The sequence below is a fragment of the Aedes albopictus genome, chromosome 2, assembly GCF_035046485.1.
Source record: "Aedes albopictus strain Foshan chromosome 2, AalbF5, whole genome shotgun sequence".
NCBI lineage: Eukaryota > Metazoa > Arthropoda > Insecta > Diptera > Culicidae > Aedes > Aedes albopictus.
In genome coordinates, this window is record NC_085137.1 from 71,163,700 (window position 1) to 71,184,099 (window position 20,400).

General features: G+C 42.1%; 1 protein-coding gene across 7 annotated transcripts in view; it reads left to right on the forward strand.

Annotated features, from left to right (window-relative positions):
* LOC109416253 (tyrosine-protein phosphatase non-receptor type 21) overlaps positions 1-20,400 on the forward strand; it is a 65,287-nt gene that overhangs the window by 15,865 nt on the left and 29,022 nt on the right. For 3 of the 7 annotated variants that reach the window (XM_062849860.1, XM_062849861.1, XM_062849862.1), the window contains exon 2: positions 6,134-6,366. In XM_062849860.1, the coding sequence (XP_062705844.1) occupies positions 6,282-6,366 (85 nt within the window). In that variant the 5' untranslated portion in view covers positions 6,134-6,281. Of the gene's footprint in view, positions 1-5,714; positions 6,367-20,400 lie in introns of all 7 variants that reach the window. The other 4 variants (XM_062849856.1, XM_062849858.1, XM_062849857.1 and 1 more) reach the window with 3 other exon arrangements.

Below are 20,400 nucleotides of genomic sequence, written 5' to 3' on the forward strand. Positions count from 1 at the left end.
GAGGCGTTACGCTTCTTTGACATTTTGTCACGACGTTCCTGAAGGTGTAGCACTAAGACAGCCCGTTATTTTGCCAAAACCTGCAGTGAGGTAGCACTATAGGCGTATATACGGCTAATTAGCATTAAACGCCTTGTCGAAAAGGCAACTATAATGCTGAAGGAGTGCTATTTTAAATGCTTACTGATTACTTGGGCATTCATGGATACAATGTTCTTCAGACGTAACCAATGATACGGATTGCTTCAACGTTTCCAAAACAAACAAGTTGTTTCCCTGTTTCGCTATGGCTCCAACGACTCCGTTTCATGGAATTTCCGAACCGTTTCGATCAAAGCTCACCGTGTAATCCTTCTGTACTAAACGCTTCACTGACATCAGGTTTGATTTCATTTCTGGTACAAACAACACCGCATCCATCGTAACCGTTCGCTTCTTACCAGCATGGTTCAGCAATTCAAGCTTTCCAGATCCACGGTCAGAGGACTTCACTTTGGTTTCGTTTGCTACCCAAATGTCTTCACGTACACCTTCATCAATTGAAACGGAAAAATTCCGGTAGTTTGCGATGTGGCACGTAGCACCTGAGTCCAGGATCCAACGTTCATCTTGAGCACCTGAATCTTCAACGCAGAATCCCCAATGCTCGTCATCGTCGACTTGATGCACATTGTTTTTCTCTGCTGAATATTGTTTTCGCTATTCTTTCTTCCGACATTCGCACTACGTGTCCAGCCCACTGAAGTCTGCCGTATTTTATACGTTTCACAATATTCGCATCTTCGTACACTTGGTACAACGCGTGATTCATGCGTCTGCGCCACACTTAATTTTCTTGTCTCCCACCGAGAATTGGCCGCAGCACTTTGCGCTCAAAAACTCCAAAAGCTTTTCGGTCTACCTCCTTTAACGTCCACGCTTCGTGACCGTAGAGGGCAACCGGAAGAATCAGCGTCTTATACAGAGCGAATTTTGTTTGCGTTTGCAAGTTACGGGACCTAAGCTGGCTATGCAATCCGTTAAAGGCCCTATTCGCAGCTGCATTCCCCTCACGCCTGACCTCCTAATCGCTTCTTCGAGTGCAATGTTGAACAATAAATTTGAAAGACCATCTCCCTGCTTCAATCCATCCAAGATCACAAACGACGTAGACACTTCGTCCGCAGACCGAATACTTGATTTTGATCCATGCAACGTTGCGCGTATCAGCCTAATTAGTTTCGCCGGAAAACCATGTTCTGACATTATCTGCCAAAGCTCGTTTCTTTTCACTAAATCGTACGCTGCTTCAAAATCAAAGAACAGATGGTGAGACTGCAAGTTATATTCCCGAAATTTATCTAGGATCATCCGCAGGATAAACATTTCATCCGTCGTTGATCGGATCCACGAAAACCAGCCTGGTATTCGCCGACGAAAGACTCCTCAAGAGGTCGCAGTCTGTTGAACAGGACACGCGACAGTATCTTATACGCCGAATTTAAAAGGGTAATCCCTCTATAATTGGCACACTCCAGTCTGTGTCCTTTCTTGTAGATTGGGCATATGAGGCCAACCAACCAACTGGTGGGCAATTCTTCATCCTCCCAAATCTTTATAATTATCTGGTGGATTGATTGATGTAGCTGCTCGGTCCGTTTAAGAAGTTCGACCGGGATCTCGTCCTTCCTAGCAGCCTTGCCGTTTTTCAGTTCCTTAAGGGCCTTTTTAACCTCATCCAGTGTTGGTGGTTCTACTGCTTAACCGTCATCCATTATGTTAATCCTGTTCCTGGCTGCTCATTTGCTGCTACCATTCAACAAATCGTCGAAGTGCTCCTTCCACCTAGCTGCCACCATTGTTTTGTCTGTCAGCAAATTTCCTTCCAGGTCATTGCACATGGCGGGCACTGGCGCAGTCTTGTGCCGCGTGCCATTGACAGTTACATAAAACCTCCGCACTTCGTTCCTGTCCATGCTTTCCTGCGCTTCAGCAATAACACTCTCTTCGTGTTACCGCTTTTTTCTGCGGTGGATTCGTTTCTCTTCTGCTCCATCTCCAGATCCGTTGGTCTCTCCTATCCTCTCGCTCTCGCTTCTGATGGTACTGTGCAGCAACCCCTTCGGCTGACAAGCGCTTGATATTAAAACGCATCGTCCTGTTGTTTCTTGAACTCGTGACGCTGGATAATCACGCCCGAATTTTTGCGGCTACAAGATAATGATCCGAGTCAATGTTCGGGCCTCTGTAGGACCTCACATCTATGACGTCCGAAAAATGTCGCCCGTCGATCAGCACGAGGTCTATCTGGGAGCAAGTGTCACCACTCGGGTGTCACCAGGTGTGTTTTCGGATATTCTTACGTGTAGGTACTGCTGATTGCCATCCCCCTAGCAGCAGTGAATGTCACAAGGCGAAGACCATTATCGTTGGCAACAGAATGATGGCTTTCCGTTCCAATGACAGGTCAAAAGAAACTTTCTCTGCCGATCTGCGCATTTGCATCTCCGATGACTATTTTGACATCTTGTTTTGGGCACTCTCCGTAGGCCTTATCAAGGCTCTTATAGAACTCATCCTTCATGTCATCGGGTTTGTCGTTCGTTGGCGCATAGATGCTGATCAGGCTGTATATTAAAAATTTGCCCTTCATCCTCAACACACAGATTTGGTCGTTTATCGGCTTCCCGATCACTATAAAGCCAACTCCGCGTTCTGCCTTATCGCCGCCGCTGTAGTAGATGTGGTACTTGAATGAAGTGTTAGCGATTGGATCCACCGCTCGGAATTCGCGTTCTCCAGTTTTGGGCCAGCGTATTTCCTGGATAGCAGCCACATTAACGCCGACATTCTGCAGTTCACCATTCAAAGTTCTCACGTTCCAAGATCCGACTTTCCAATCGTTGTCCTTTATTCGTTGCTGGGTCTGGGTATGTTGCCGTTGAATCAACCGTTTACTCTACTATTGATTTTCTGGGTGTTTGAAGGTTTTCAGCAGGCTACCTTACCGGGTCCGCGCTGCCTACATTGCGTTGAAGGGGCTGCCTTCTTAGGTATAGCTGACGCGATACAGCATTTCATACTCAGCCGCTGGATGCCAGAACAGACGCTGTTTGAGCCGCACTTCCTTGGTGAACAGACGCTCGGGTTGTACGTCCTCAATCTAGCTGAATTCAGAAGGACAACAGTGTCCTCCAGGCTGCACTACCAGCTGAGCACACAACTCTTAGCTGGCGGTCTTTGTCATCGCTTGACCCGTGGAAGCATAAGGTAGGAACTTGTGAGGACCACAGCTATGCTGGACGCTCTCCTTTTCGACTCACCGTTTTGCAGCGACAGCCGGCTGCCGAAAGACTAAATCATATCAAGGGATGCATAGCTCGCATCACTTACCAATGTGAAACCAGATCTTTGTAACTATCTATGCATTCCGACTAACAAACTTCCTTCCTGTGACAACCGTAGAAATGCGGACACACGGTCTCTAGTAACAACGGGTGTCACACTATCAGGTATCAGAAGGCCGGCTCCAGAGGCACGTTACCCTCCATTTGGGACATTTGTGCCATCGCCATATATATATATATATATATATATATATATATATATATATATATATATATATATATATATATATATATATATATATATATATATATATATATATATCGCCTATTTCATCATTTACTGAGGGAGAATGGGACAAGGGATTAGGAATGGGATTAGGAAAGGGAAAGGTGATGAAATAGGAAGGGGTGCCCTAGAAGAGAGAATGAACGCATAAGCGCATCGAGAGCTCATAGTCCGTACCACAACGGGTTTAATCAGTGTCCTGAAAAGGACATTGTTAAACGTATAAAGAGAGCCTATAACTCATTATTGGAGGTAGCTTATGACGTCATGCAACTTTCAATATGACATTGAAAGGCACGTCATCGAAAGCATCCTCAATATTCAAGAAATCAGGCAAGCAAAAACTACGTTTGAGCGAGTACTTTCTTGAAAACGTATACAACTTGTGTAAAAAAGTCATTGTGGACATCCCAAATTGGGAGGCATGTGAGTTCACATGAATAGGCATGTCAGCCAGACGAAAATCACAGATGTGATAAACGACAATGCATTTCAAGCATTTCAGAAAGAACGACGTAACCAGGAACTCATTCTCTCTTTACACAACGCACGCACCCTTTCGGGATAAAACTATGGAGTAATTTCACGCCATGAAAATACCCAATAGAAAACTACAAGAGTTCAAAACATGTTTGAAATACTCGAATCCCTATGAAGAAAAATAGGACAAATCCCCATTTGATCCTGGAGATTTGAAGTAAGCAGAGCTTTTTAGGGCTCACTAAATCGATTATATAGCTATAATTCTCGGGCGGAAGCTAGAGATTCGTAACTATACAACAGAATGGTTTATCCGAAGATATTTTGAACTAACTGATCAGAGTTCCATTCAGGAATACCTCTTGTGATCCGCACAGACCGCAGAAAACAACTTTCTTTCAAAGCAATGGTTATGGTATACCACAATGGAGGGCTTTGTAATAACAAAACCACAATGAAACTCTCTTGGAGTAGCAATAGAAGCGAGTTATCCATAAAATGTGGTTGCAGCCAATTAGTACAGGTTCCCCCATTTTTGAGCAGGGACGCCTGAATACGCAAAGTATGCGAAGGAACACTCAAAAGTGCAAAGAAGGTCGAATGAAGACTCCTCATCTGACACATGCCAATCAGTAAACTCATGACAAATTCTGCTCATGCAGAGTTGGGTTAGGCGCAATTCTATGTTAAGTTATTCATGAACTGTACTACCTAAGTAATCCATCAAACTGAAGCATCTCAAATTAATGTTTGAGCTACTTCAGATGATGTAATCATCGTAGCAATACTGCCAAATATCAGCGAAAAGATGCTGAATACAAGAGCTTGCTTGAAGGCATCCATACGGAAAGGTTGAAACATACTGTTAACGTTATTCTAAGATATAGCATGCGCGAGGCACGACACTTCATTTATAATGAAAGAGGCAAAACTGGGTTCACAAGGTAACCTATATAGAAGTTACCCTACGAAAATTAACTTTTTGAAGTAAAGGCACTTGGGCGCTGTGCACGCTTTTTACACTGAAAATTGATCTGAGGTTTCCTAGCCGTAGCCACTACCCAAACTAGACAGGATTACACTCTTCACAATCACAGCACAAAAAGGAAACATCAACGACAAACCAAATCGGTGTCAATTGAAAAACGCCAATGGCGAAAACTCTAATTCAGTAACAAATTTTGGAAACGACGTATAATCAATGCTGTAGCATTGATTATACGTCGTTTTCAAAATTTGTTAGTGAATTCGCCACGGGCTCCGTTTGTGGTTAGGATTTTATTAAACCCCCGTAACCATTCATTCCTTGGCACGGTAAGCATAAAGTCGCATAATACCATGAATTAGGGGTCACCTGTTTAGTGGACCATTACCACTAGATCAGGCGATCCGTAGTGTTATTCTTAGCCAATTGAGACAACCGCTACCGACACTACACAGCTAAGGTGATCTACCCACGTTACGGGTTAGATATAATAACCCAGAATGTCCCATAAATGTATAAAAATACTACACCTCATTAGTACAGAAGTAACCAGTCAATACCGAATTTACCTAATTCAATGTTCTACCATCAGAAACACCGTGTATATTAAATGTGAAATACAAAATATCTTCCCCAGGCAGTGTTCGTTCCGTGATGATTACCCTGTACAAATAGTGCTTCGTCGGAAACTACATGCACCAACCAACCAACAGCATTATCATACGCAGTGCGGGTTTTCGCTCACCTAACAACAAATGCATGTTAGGTGGCGAATTTTCGAGTGATTTGCGTGCAGTGTCGGTCGGTCGATAACCATATCGGCGGGCATAGCAAATGCAAAAAAAAAGAGCACAAAAAAGCACTATTGCAGCACCAGCGCAGCAACGAACGGTACGCGATCGAATGTCAATTCGCGGTTGTGTGGCAGTCGAAGTGCAATTACCGCCGTTCAATTAATGCCGATTCGGCCGAAAACCGTCCGCTGCTCGAGTCTGTCAGTGTCCGAAATCCAAATGTTCAAAGAGTGACCGCGTGCTTTGTCGTTGTCGTTTCCAGAGAGGTGCAACGTGAAAATAGGCAAAAGAAGAGCCAAGCCGAAAAAAGAAGAAGAAGTCTAATGGTTTGAAACTGGGGGAAGCAGCGTCGAGCAGCAGCAGCAGCAAAGCGGAAGTAGCTGTAGCGCCACCACCAACAAGCCGACAAGATGCCGTTCAAACTGAAGCTGAAAAAATCCCGGCACTACAATGTCATGTCGAAAAGTTTGTTCGTGATTTCCGTCGACCATCTAGGTGGGTAAATTAAAATAGGCTTTTTATAACAGTACCACTCACGACGACCATATTCCAGCCGGTCTCTGAGCAGAGACTCTGGTGCGCTATCATTGTGTGTAAAACTTCCACCACGAGCAAGCAATATGGGGGGCTTGCTCTTTGCCGCTCTTTGCACCGTAGAATATACCTTTAAGATATAAGTAGCAATTAGCATCTCTTTAAATTATACAGTTTTTTGGTCTACTCTGTTATCATTGCGTTGTGTGCTGATTTCGGATATGCAAGCATTCAAGAGGAGCTATGGCGTGGCCAAGCCAACCAGGGTGAGAGTTTTAAGCTGAGCTATAGACCTCTTTTTGATTTGCTTTTCCGTCTGCTTTTTAACCCAAAATCTTTTGATATCTAGGATTTTTTCGTTAAGATCTCTATTGCGTCATCGTTTGAAATGTTTTCATTTGGAGACCAAACGAAAAAATCGTTATTGATGCCTTTAATTTCATGTTTAAAATTTAAAATTACTCATAAGATCTTGATTCTACCATGGCCTGAAGTACAGAGATTTATGGATCTATAATCGATCTATCCATTTGAATTTCTTTCAGAAATTCCGCCTTGAAATATGAGAATATTACTTAAGAAACTTTAAAGAGTTGTACGATGCATTAAAAAAGGAATATCTACCTATTACCAAACTGTTTGCATAAAACTACAAAAAATAGTTTAGAAAATGTCCAGATACTCCTGAATTTTGTTAGTTCCCCTATCCTTTCAAAAATAAACAGGAATATAAGTGCTAATTAATTTATTTGGTATTTGTATTTCTCTTTAGTCGTGAGCAAACATTGTGGGCATGACATATAGCTGAGTCCGTTGGAGTTATTTGTTTCCAGCAAAACAACAGAGGAACCCCAATTTCAAGCTCTTCTTCTCTTCTTCTTTCTGGAAATCTTCACTGGGACAGAAACTGCATCCGAGCTCAGTATTCTACGTGTATTTCCTAGAAGTATCCAACCCAGAAACCTTTAGCATGAATTTGCTCTATAGTTGCGCATTATTTATTCGTGTGAAGAAAGGCTATTTTTAAGTACATTTTCAATTGATCGTTAAATATGAACTTTTTTCTAATCATTGATGGTATTTTAATGATTAAGTTAGCATGTATCACTACTAGATACTAGATGATTGTTCTTTCTATCCGCTTATTGTTGGGATTAATTCTGAAAAATATAATTTCACTAAATAGTTCCAACGAGAACACAAGTGGAACAACAAAACAATTATTGGATCGGATCGCTCATAACAACAATATCGGTGAGGGACAACCGACTGAAGCAGGCATTCGAATTCGTGTTCACGTATGTAGGCATTAGCCGTCACAATTTACCGAATACCATCGCAACGCTGGTCGTCGCTGTTGTCATCGTTGCTAATTTTGCATTCGTGCCGGCTTCCCTTTAGCCGGCCTGATACTCTGAACCAGTACCATAAATGAAATACTTGTTAGCTCGATACTGTGAGTTGGGGAGACATTGATTTGTCTTCTTCCTGGAATTGTGTCACAACTAAAAGACAATAACAACATCTTCGGCCAGAGGCCGCACAAACTGAACATTAATACTAACATTAGACAATGGACAACACATATAACACACCCAGTGACCCAGTGGAGAATTTAGCGTTTGACGACTGGTGCGGGAATCGAACCCACACTCCGAGGCTTACGAGACACCTAAACGACTGACGCCACTAACCGCTCGGTCACGAAACCCACTGGGGGTGAGCTTGGTGGTATAGTGGTTTTCTTCTCCATATTTCAGAGGGTTCTAATAGCCCTTTGTCGAAGAACCAAATGATAATATTGAAAATTGCCGGAAGGTTGTACCGTGGGTACACAGTCATGGATCACTTAGTGGTATTTTCGACCTTCAATATTCAATTAATAATAAAAGAAAACAAAAACTACGACTTTGAAAGCACCGTTGGCTATGTTTTGATTCGAACTTTTCATTACCGATCCATTTGAAGTATAATCGCAAGTCATTTCCGCGTAAAAAAGGAATATTTCACTGTTTACAAAATGCCCTATTATGGATCAGCTTCACAGAGTCCCACATATTATGGATCAATTTTTGCCATATTATGGATCAGTACAAAATTACTCAAAATTCCAACTCTAATAATAAATTTGCGTTTGCAAGGCTAAACTACGCAGTGTATTCATTATTTTACTGATGGAGTACCCGATTTTACAACAGGAATAAAGAGAAAACAATAAAAAGTCCCGAATCCATTTACTTCGATAGAGGTGCGCCACTAGGGTTCTGTGATGCTCCCCATTTTAAGTGTTATTATTACCACTCTGTGTTTCATGACACCTGGGTTTCAAGCTAACATGTTTTTTAATGATACTTTTGAGACTTTAAGGTAAGAATATTGTATCAAGAGCATTGAGTGGAACAAAAATCTATATTTGTTTAAAGTGATCCATAATAGCGTCAAACGATCAGTTTTTGGGTCACATTATGGATCACTGTTGAAAGTCACATTATTTTAGTATTTGAATCCCAGAATGAAACAAAACTTCATTTAATAGATACATACATATCTTATCCAACGTGTACGAGCGATTTTTATATCAAAATTGATGGATTTCGACACTTTTAGAGCTTACCGCTGCAGGAGTAGCTTCTTATGGAATTCGGCTGTTTACTGGCAGATGTCAGAGGACAACACTATCGTTGCATTAAAATACATTTGATTTTTAGATTGAACTCTTGTAAATGACTTTTTATCTCAGAAAACAAATAGGATCATGCTACAAAAATGAATTTCGTGCCGAAATATATGTTTTGAGCAAGATATTCGACTTTAAACATCAAAGTGATCCATAACTGTGTAGGGACGGTATAAGTGTTTCGAATCTTCTTTCTGTGCTCCACAGAATCATTTGAAGTTTTTCAATCAGCTTCAAGTGATATCGGCTACGAGTCATTTTAACAATCGGAGCGATGAAACGTTTTGCCTGTCTTGCTATAGAAGTGTTTTTTTTTTTCAATTGCCATCCACTTTTAAAGTATCCCAAGCTTTCAGTTCCATTCTAAGAGATGCAGCAGATTGTCCACGAAAGTGTTGTGACCCGTTAAAATGACGGGCCGATTCAAGTGTTGCTAGCATATCGACTTTTTCGTTACCATCAATTCCACAATGGCCAAGAACCCAGTATAAATTGTCTTGATTAAGACAAGACAGTTTTTGAAGTGATTGAATAAATACATTCCCAAACATGTTTAGAGGTACATGTCGCAGACTCCAAAGCATTCAGCGCTGCTTGAAATACAGTGAACCATTAGCCCATAGATATCGATCAGCTTACCCCAGGACCAGTCTCTTCTGCTCCTACATGATCATTCAGTCTTGAACATTTAATAGAATGCTTTCAATGGCGAAAAAGCAGAAGTTAAGATTTATACAGATATACCTAAATGTAAATTCAAACAATTATTTACCTGATTGATTACACCTTAATTGTGCCTTAAAGAGTTTTTTGGTGACACAAATAGTGAATACGTGTCGGAGGGGTATGACGCTGAGTAAAAGGTAAAATGAAACCATCTTTTAAAAGTAAATCGTATTTATTTCTGGAAGTTCTGCTATCGCTGCAAGAATCTTCTTCGAGAACAGTAGCTTGAGTACAGACGCAGTTACTTCAATAATAACTCAAACTGAAATCTCTTGATCCTCATGTATTTTAATTTAACTCGTATCGCAGTTTGTCAGATCGTACATCATCCTCCGGAAAACTATCTTCAGCCCAAATTCCAATAAAATAACAAGGCACACACCACTACTACTAATTATGATAATAAATAGAAAAGAAACCTTCTTCGGGCATTAATAAAAGTTCCGAAGTTCTTTTGGAATTCTTTCGAAAGTGCCTTCGATAATTTATTCGGTATTCTTTTTGAAAATTTCTTCTTCAACCGAAATTACTTTAAAAATCCCTTAACTAATTTTGGTTGCAATTCATTGGAAATTCCTTGGGTCATTCCTTTTGGATGACTTCTGCTCTTTACGTATTTTGGAATTACTTTTTGAAAAATTTCGGCATTTTTTTGGAACTTTTTTGGTGATCACAATGATTTGTGGAAATTCCTTAGGTAATTCCTTTGACATTTTCTCCGGTCGTTCCATCCATTGATTTTTTTTAATTCATAAGAGAGTACCTAATAGAACTTCCAAAGTAATAACAGACGGAACTCTGTAAGGAATTACCGGGGGTTCCATAGGATTTACCGAAGGAATTTTCAAAAGTGCCTGAGAAATTTATCAACGAATTGACTATTTTCAAAGTACTTTGGCAATTTTCACAGGGTAACTTTTAGAAAATTCGTCGAATCAATTTCCAATTCATAATGAAATTTCCAATCAATTCCAGTAGGAATTAGCAAAGTTGTTTCCAGAAGAATGTTGAAGAATTTCCTAAATAATTAACCATAGGATTTACTAAACGAATTGTAAAAAAACAAAAGAAGTTGCAGACGGGATTTCCTTAGAGTAATTTCCTTAGAAGAAATTTCTATAGGAGTTCATAAAGCCATTGCTGATGCATTTAGTACAAGAATTGAAGTTTTCAAAGGAATTGACTTAAAATCTTAATAAAATTGTCACAGAAATGCGAAGTTCTTGAAAACATCTTGAAAGCTTTCACCAAATGAATAGTGAACTTAATTTTAGATACAATAGCTAAGATAGTTCCCAAAAATTTGCCAACAAAAAACATAAAAATAAGATAGAATTTAGGAGGAATTCCCAAACGAGTTACCGAAGAAACTTTCAGAGTATATTTCGAACTGATTTTCAAAAAAACTCCTTAAGGATTTGGTGCATCAATTTTCAAAGTAATTATTGAAAAAAAATCGATGGAACTACTGGTCAGAACATACTTGACGCTTAGATAAAACCGAAATCTGTAAATAACATAAGTGCCACGAATTTCGAATTAAACTGTTCTTTCAATGTGGAACCTTCTTTTCTTTTGAGAATTTTTTATAAACAAGTAACATATGGTATAGCGCACTTGCTGGCTCTGTTTAGTGTGCCCAACAGCCCCTTTGGTTTTGCTGGTCACGCTTTGTAATGAGAATCGCGTTACGAAACGTTTCACAGCAAAATCAAATGGGTCTGTTGGGCGCACTAAACAAAGAAAAAAAAGAACGCTCCTAAGGCCAGTAGCATCATATAGTGGAAGAATTTCTAACTAAATTGTTTTTTGTGTTCAGGCTTTTGTTCTCTGAACCACATTGTTGAAAACAGAACAGGTTGGACTTGGGTCGGACGCAATCATCCTGGGGTTCAATAAACCGGGTACCTGATTATCCGAGGCTCAATTATTTTGCAAAAATGATGACTGATTCTCGAACTAAATTGTTTTCTATGAATGCTATGAGCAACTTTGCCGAAGACAATATCCTTCTAAAAGTGTAGAATTAGCAATAAGTTAAAATACACAAAAATAAAAACTAAACAAAAAGTATCCTTCTAAGCGGTCCAGAAGGCGAGGTATACGATGTTTACACTAAACTAGTAGCTCATAAAAACACCAGCGCCATGCAGTGAGTGATTCTCGAACTAAATTGTTTTCTACGTGAATGCTCTTAGTATTCTGATCAACTTTGCCGAAGACAGTATCCTTCTAAGTGGAGCAGAACGCGAGATATTCCTCAAGTACTGGCAAAATATAAATACTGCAGTTGTTATGCCCCTCCCAGGTGACCGATAAACTAGTTCTCGTCTATGCTGTATTCGCTACCAAGCGCACTAGTGGGATTGAGTCCCGTGGTCATTGGTGGAGACTTCAACGCCTGGGCGATTAGGTGTGGTAGCCGCTTGACTAACGCGAGAGTCTGGGATCTATCCGAAGCTATGGCTAGACTGAACGTGTATGTCGCGAACGTAGGTGACAGGAAAACAAACTGTAGGAACGGTGCAGAGTCCATCATTGATGTAAACCTTAGCTCGGACGGACTGGAGGGTCGACGATGGGTACACGCACAGTGACCATTTAGCGATTCGATACAGGGTGAAACACGAAGGAAGACGGTCACAGCCGAAAGTCATCGACCGTCATCGAGCATGGCTGACCTCCGCTTCGATGAGCCGGCATTTGTGGAGCGATTGCTTATGGAGGGTAACACCGACGATCTATCCAGTGATGATCTAGTCGGAACCCTAAGTGACGCCAGTGACGCCGCAATATCAAGGCGATCCCTACCCAGAAATGGACGCAAACCAGTATACTGGTGGTGTCCAGAAATCGCAGAACTACGCTGATCCTGCCTGAGAGCGCGCACCGATGAGGGTAGAATGGAGCGAAGTAAGGTGGCTAAACTGACACTGAAAAAGATATTAAGGCAATAGAGAAGTCTCTGAAGTTGAACAAGACTCCGGGTCCGGACGGTATCCCGACAGTAGCCATCAAGACGGTCATCGAGGCTAGCCCTGACATGTTCAGAATGGCTATGCAGTACAGATGTACCTAGATAGAGGCGAATTTCCGGAGAGGTGGAAAAGGCAAATATTGGTTCTACTGTCTAAACCCGGGAAGCCACCAGGCGACCCGTCGACAGACACAAATCCTAGGGCTAACGGCCGAGGAACGGGAATCCGCTATTTTGCGGTCGTCACGATGGACGTAAAGAATGCGTTCAACAGCATCATCTGGGCCTCCATCGAGTGCGCCATACACAACTTAGGAGTCCCGGTTAGCTGATGCCGGACACTGGAGAGCTACTTTCAGAATAGGTTACTAATCGGTGACACCGAGGAAGGCGAGAGAAGCAACAATATCACCGCGGGGTACTTCAGAGACTGGCATTATGGAACGCGGCAATGGTGTATTGAAGCTCAAACTTCCACCGAGCGTAAAGCTGATCGGTTTTGCCGATGATATTACCCTCGTGGTATACGGCGAGTCGATAGAGGAAGTGGAACTGTAAGGAACGCCCGCAATTGGCATAGTGGAAGACTCGATGAGGTCGCAACAGTTGGCACTCGCGCACCACAAAACTAAAGTGGTAGTGGTAAACAACCGTATGTGAACAACAGACAGTAGTGGTCACCACAGGCGGGTGAACAATCAACTCTAAGCGCTCACAGAAGCAACAGATCGACGAAAAGCTAAAATTTGGAGGCCACGTGGAATATGTCTGCAAAAGGGCAAGCATTTGCATTAAAATTCGTAGGTGGTACAGTTCTAGACCGCTGTTATGAGGGTTGCCTTCTTTCCATCCGAACCAAAGCACAAAGATTTGGGACTAATCTCTGACTCTTAGACACTGTCCTGGCCACGTCCTTGCGACTGCTGAGGGATGGATGGTTAGTTGGACACCTAAGAAAGATGTAGACAGCTCTACGATCTCTCAGGCCCTTGGTATCATGGGAAATTAGGTGTAAACCCCGAAGAATACATTTGGTAAACGTTAAGGCGCATTAAATATTATTTAATTATGTTGAGACAACTGCCTGAATAATTCATCTGGTTTGTTTTTCCATCTTGATCGCTCCAGAATAGAGTGGCCGAAAAGCTGGAATAGAAAACGGTATTAACATCTTCCATTGATCTTGTATCGACTTTTCGAACCCTCTAAGCAGAATTGAGGCTAAAACTTCAACCGGGCGTAAAGCTGATCGGCTGTGCCGATGATTTTATCTTCGTGGTATACGGCGAGTCGATAGAGAAAGTGGAACTGTAAGTAACGCACGTATTTGGCATAGTGAAGGACTGGATGAGGTCGAGACAGTTGGACTCGCGCACCACAATACTATCGACGATAAGCTAAAATTCGGAAGCCAGAAGGGTGTGTGCATTGCGAAAATGTCAATTCCTCGGAAATAGTCTCGAGTAAGCGTAAGCTGCTCACGACAGTAGCGGTCTCCATACTACGGTATGGCGCCGCTGCATGGTCGAATGCGCTAGTGGTCAATCGAAACGTGAAGCGACTCGAGAGTACCCACAGGTTGATGTGCCTCAGGGAGGTCAGCGAATACCGCACGGTCTCAAAGGACGCGGTGGTGCCAGAGGACGAAGAGTGCATCGAGCGACGCGGCATAAGAGGCGCGAGACCAGAACATCGTCTATGTTTAAGTGGCAAAGGGAATGGGATTTATCCGGCAAGGGTAGATGGACGAAGAGAATCCACGGCGAGGTGAACTTTCACTTGACACAATTGCTGTCAGGCCATGGGTGCTTTAGGTGGTATCAGCTCAGAATCGGACATGCACGCTCCACCGCATGTCCAGAATGCGCATACTGCGACGAGACTACGGAGCATGTGCTCTTTGAATGCCCACGCTTCGTGGATGCAAAGGTCGAGTATGCAGGAGATAGGGAAGTGGAACCATCTCGGCAGGGGTGCTATTTTGAGCACTTTTCTGCTATAACTCAGCCAATTCAGAACCAATTGACACAATTTTTGGAACGCGATGAGATACATATAGTATCTAGCCGTGCACAAAAGTTCAAGTCAATTGGTTTGGAATTGACTGAGTTATAGCGAAGAGTGCCCAAAATACCGGCCGCTGCCCAAGTGGTTCGCTACCCTATGCGGTAGAGATATTTCTCAGTAGAACATTCTTGGAAGGATGTGGACGGAGTGGACAAGTGGGAATTCGTTACTTCTACGGTCTCCCAATTCGTAGAAAAAACAGCAAGTTGAGCCCCATCCGGGAGCTTGAGTCCAACGGGTAGTCTATAGTACTAGTCAGAACCCAAGATTCCAACTTAAGGCGGTAGCTGGTGGAATACTAACCAATATAGAGTACTCATGTACGGTCCCAGCTTCTCAAAGTTATCCCTAACGTGCGTACCGCGAACCCGAGGAACCACCTGACCTTCTTCACAAACCCATCTCTCTTTCGGCTTATGCAGATGCCAATCCATAACACACTCGCGTTTGTGCCCACTAACTACAAGTGAGAGCGAATTTTTTTATGGCTATTTTTTGGCTTTCTACTCCGCAGAATCAGTACCTGTTCTGTGGCTTAGTTGATTAAAGCGCCGGTCTAGCGAATACGGAGTCGTGGGTTCGAATTCCACCAGAACGCGATTTTTTTTTCACAAATTTCATCTCTCAATTGTCAATTACCAACATTTCGTGCCTACTAATTACAAGTTTTTCCAGTATTTTCCCTAGATATTACTCCAAAAATGCAACACTGGCGAAAAATCCATTCGGAAATTCCGTTTTTGTATGTCGTATAGTACTTAGACGACAGCATGCACATGGGCTTTCGATGTTACTCTTCTCCTCGGTAATGCACACCTTTGCCATTGTATAGATCGAGAACAGATGACACATGCAAAACCCGTGCAGTGTGCTTCCCTTCCATATATTTCCATCAACTCAGCGTCAGGTTGGTGCGTGTGTGCGTTTGATAGGCTTACCAATGTATATAGGTTGATTTAATTTGATTCAATTTGCGCGTTGGATTTATGTATTCATCGGCGAGGCGTGGAATGTCGCATTCGCTGTTTGCTGGCAACAAGCTCGCGACTATTCCGGCAACATCATCGTCGGTCGTCCCATCCACGTACCGAGGTATTCAGTTATATTGCCTCTTGCGCGTCTGTTTCTCACTACTGCTGCCACATCCCACCAGCAGCAAGCAACAATGTTTTCAGATTGACCCCTAGACGTAACTTCGGTGCGCGGCGAAAGTCGTCATCAAACAGAATGCGAATAAAACATGGGAAAATAGAAACAGTTACCTATCACACGAAATTCCAGGGAGTGGTGCAAAGTGTAGTCGTTGGACTGCGAATATTAGACTCTTGATAGAACCTGCAGACTGGGTTTTTGTTTTGATGATAGCTTTCGTCACACTTAAACGCAGATGTATTTGAACAACCTTAAGTCCGATCCATGGGGGCAGTATACCCACTGGTGCGTACTCACGCTGGGTGAGCTCATCAATAAAAGATTACCTTTCGAGCCGGGGTGTGCCTGCCTGCTGCTCGCTCGTCCGGCGTAGAAAGTGCGTTCCGATCGAATCGGCGAAAAACAGGTCTTCATCAGGGTGTAAATCTACCACCAACAGAAATGATGCAATCCGATACTATTACATTGGTCCTGTCGGCTACGATTCAGTGCGTATCGGAACCTCGTCGCCGCCGTCGTGCCGGTGCATCGTGCCGCACCGACCGCTGAAAGCCAATTGAAACAGAAGAGAGTGAAATGGTGCTCAATGACACTTCTGGTTATGGGAGGCGCGTAAGTACTCTTCCGCACAACAACCTTCAAGACAGAATCATTATGAGATCGACCGATCAGCTTGCGATGCTGATGCGAAGATGGTGGCACGGCCAAGTCGAGGTGAACGAAACTGGAATCGGATCTTGGATCTCATCGTTCGTTGGCAATGCAATGGCGATGGGAAAGCAGTCGGTAGTGGTTTCGCTTTTATCTGGTTCTGTTAGATGACGCGGTGCGTCTAAAACGGACAGATGACTGAACTGTGGTCACTTGATGGTTTGCTGTCCCGTCCGCCACTAGACGCAGTAGTGTTTATTCGATGTCTGAAGACTGGTCTCACAACATAGCACAAACTGCGACTGGTTTGGATTCACACGATTCGCGAGCGGGAAATTTCTCTCCAGCTGATATGAATGAACACTGAACAGGCATGTTTAACATGCACACAATGTCGTCGAATGGGGTAGGCATCTTGTAAAAGCCAAATATATTATAGTCAATAGTTGAATAGGAGGCATGCAATGAGTTGCAATTTTGATTAAATTCAATTCACAAGAAGTGGTGTGTTTAATTTTGTGGATAAAAATATAATTGAAATGCAATGAGAAGAAAACTATCAACGACATAATTTTCTTGTACCATTTTTTCGAACCCTCTAAGCAGAATACCCAAGTCTTTGACGTTTCGTGGCCTTGTTGTTTACGATTCGGACTAGAGAAATTGTATCAGCTTACGGACTTAGAAGAATTTTTCATGCTTTTCATGGTTGGTTTGGTTTGGATCAAGTGGAAGACGATTTGTGGGCTCTTAGCAGAATGTGGACCTGGAGCCACACATCCATGGACCGAGCAAAATGGTGACAATTCCTATGTACAGCAGAGGTCACTCAGGCCTTAGTCTGATCGATAAGTAAGTTGATTTATTTCAAAATATGGGGTTTGCAAGCGTGGGATAGTGTGCTGATTTATGACTTGATGACGGCACGGTGGCACCCCTTCTGGAGGTGCTTCTTGGATTCCACAGGAATTGCAACCGAGATTCATGAAATCCTTTGCGGTTTTTCTACAAATTTATTACAGATCTCCTCCAGGAGTTTTACATATGTTGGATTCCCAGGGAGTTCTTGATGGTTCTCTGGGGTTCCTCAAGAAGTTTCTTGAGATTCCTAAAGTGATTCCTTCATCCTCCAGGAATTTCGTCCTAGATTCTCCTGAAAATTTATTTTGGAATGTCTTCAGAAGCTTTTTTTACTTCCAGAAGGTATTCCTAGAAATTCCAGCAATTTAACCCGGGATTTTTTCTCGGAGATTGCTTCAGTAATTCAAGATTTCTTCAGAATCTCCTGGTAAAAATTCTGTCGAAGATTCCTTCCAGGAATTCTATGCGAGATTCCTCCCCGCTTCCCTTCTGAAGTTTCTTCAGGAATTATTTATGAGATCCTTTCAGGAATCCTACAAGAACTTCTTTCAGTATTCCTCCCAAAACTACTTCTGGGATTGCTTCAAAAACTCCTTTCAGGATTCCCACGGCAATTCCAGTGGCAACTTCTTCCGGGATTTCTTCAAAAACTACTTCCACGATTTTTTCGGGAACTCATTCCGGGAGATCTTCTGGAACGCCATTAGGGATTACTCCGGGATTTTTTTTTTCTGGGCTTCAATCACGAACTGCTTCTGGAATTTCTTCAGGAACTCCTTCTTGGTTTTTTTTCGGAAACTTATTCTTGAATTCCTTTTGGAACTTTTTCTGCGAATCCTCTCGGAACTTATTCCGGAAGGTTCTTCTGGAATTATTTCAGATACTGCTTCAAGGATTTCTTTAGGCACTTTTTCCAGGATTCATCTAGGAACTCTTTTGTGGTTTCCTCCAAAAGTTCAGTTGGGAATTCTTTTAGATTAAACTTCTGTGATATCCCACGCTCCAATCATGTCCATCATATGTCACACAATTTTACATTCTTTTTTCGATCTGTGTACGATTACTTCAGGAGTTCCGTCCGGAATTGCTCGAAGATTCTGAGATCAACCAGGAGTTCCTTCTGGGATCTCTTCATATCATAACTTTTCTTTAACATCCCTAATATACCAACACCATACACAGACCGTAATGTAGGCAATACCGCATACTATTCGAATTGTATCCAGAATGGATGGTTAAGCGCGTCTTATGGTTATCGTTTATGCGGGATTTGCTTCCAAGATTTTCTTCTGAGATAGCATTAACAGTTCCTTCGAAATATACGGAATTATTCCATGAGTTCGTTCTAAAATTACTCCAGTATTTTGTTGTGAGATTCATCCAGGAAATCATTCCAGAATTCATTCAAGAAATTTTGAAGTTCTTGAATTCCAGATCCTCCAGAAATTTCTTCTGCAATGTTTGCAGATTTGTCTGCAATTCCTCTGGAAGTTGGTACTGGAATTCTTTCAGATATTCCTTATTCTATAGATTAACGGCTACGCAGTCGTAGTGTTCAAAAAACGAGTTTTAATATTCACCCGACGTTTCGACACGGGGATAGTGTCTTCCTCAGGGGGGAACTGTAATTAGTACTTGGCTTTAAACAGAGTTGTCTTTACAATATTTGTCTGATTACTTACATAAATATTAACGTTTTTGGTCAAATGTTTTGTCTAACTTTAACTGTCTCGTTTTGTGTCGTTTTTGGTACATGCTGTAAAGTGGGTGTGTACGACATACTCAGGTGTACTACACAGTATAAAGAATATTGACAGACACAACAAAATTAGAAGCGAAGACAATTTAGACGAAAGTTATATTATTCCGATAGGGCATTACAGCTACCAAAATGAAAGTTCCGAATAAGGGGGTATGCTAAAGAGGTAAAATTTGCGCCATTGCCAAAAAACCGTTAAACTGTTTCAGTGATTCCGAAGTGTAAGGTATTTTAAAGTTAGGTTTTTAAATGACTAAATTAATTTAAAAACACACCCACTTTACAGCATGTACCAAAAACGACACAAAACAAGACAGTTAAAGTTAGACAAAACATTTGACCAAAATCGTTAATATTTATGTAAGTAATCAGACAAATTTTGTAAAGACAACTCTGTTTAATGCCAACATCCTACTAGGGTTAAGAATTACAGAAGAATCTCCTCGAACAATGCCAGTGGGCGCTTTCGAAGGTGTAACCGTTGTTACAAGGTTCATAGCTGTTTTTAAATTCGTTACCGAACCTTAGCGATTACAGAACCATTGGGCTGCAACCTAGAGATAGAGCTAAACATGGCGTGCATCAAGTCACAGAGATGATGACGTCATAAAACTTAGCAGATGGCTGAAGGGTTCAAAAGACGTTTGGTGGTCGGCAATCGCGCACTTTAAAACAGGCGAGCGTGTAGATAAGACGTGCAAAGTATACTAGTAAAGTGTCCCAGTGATAAGGGCAATAATGAGGTGTACAACAATTATCCCGAATTTAGAACCATTTTTGTCTGTTTGTCATGTCGAAGGACCGCCACTGTTCCGCTGGCTTCAGGCCGTAAATACAAAGGAGGTTCGGACCCTGATAGTTCGAGACTTCGCCGATCAACGCCAGCTGTTCCGCCATTTTTCCGGTGGAGACACCGGACTCTCAACTTTCATTTTGGTAGTTGACTTAGCGATACTGTTTATTTTTTCGATAATATTTTTTGTCACTGACACCGTGATTTGGCCATGTTTCCCATGCAAACTTCAAGCTCGAGAGTACTCTTCGACTTAATCGATTTCGCCCAAATTTGAACGTAGCTTCTGGGAGTTAAAAACAACCGATTCAGAACGTAAGATTTCGATTTTT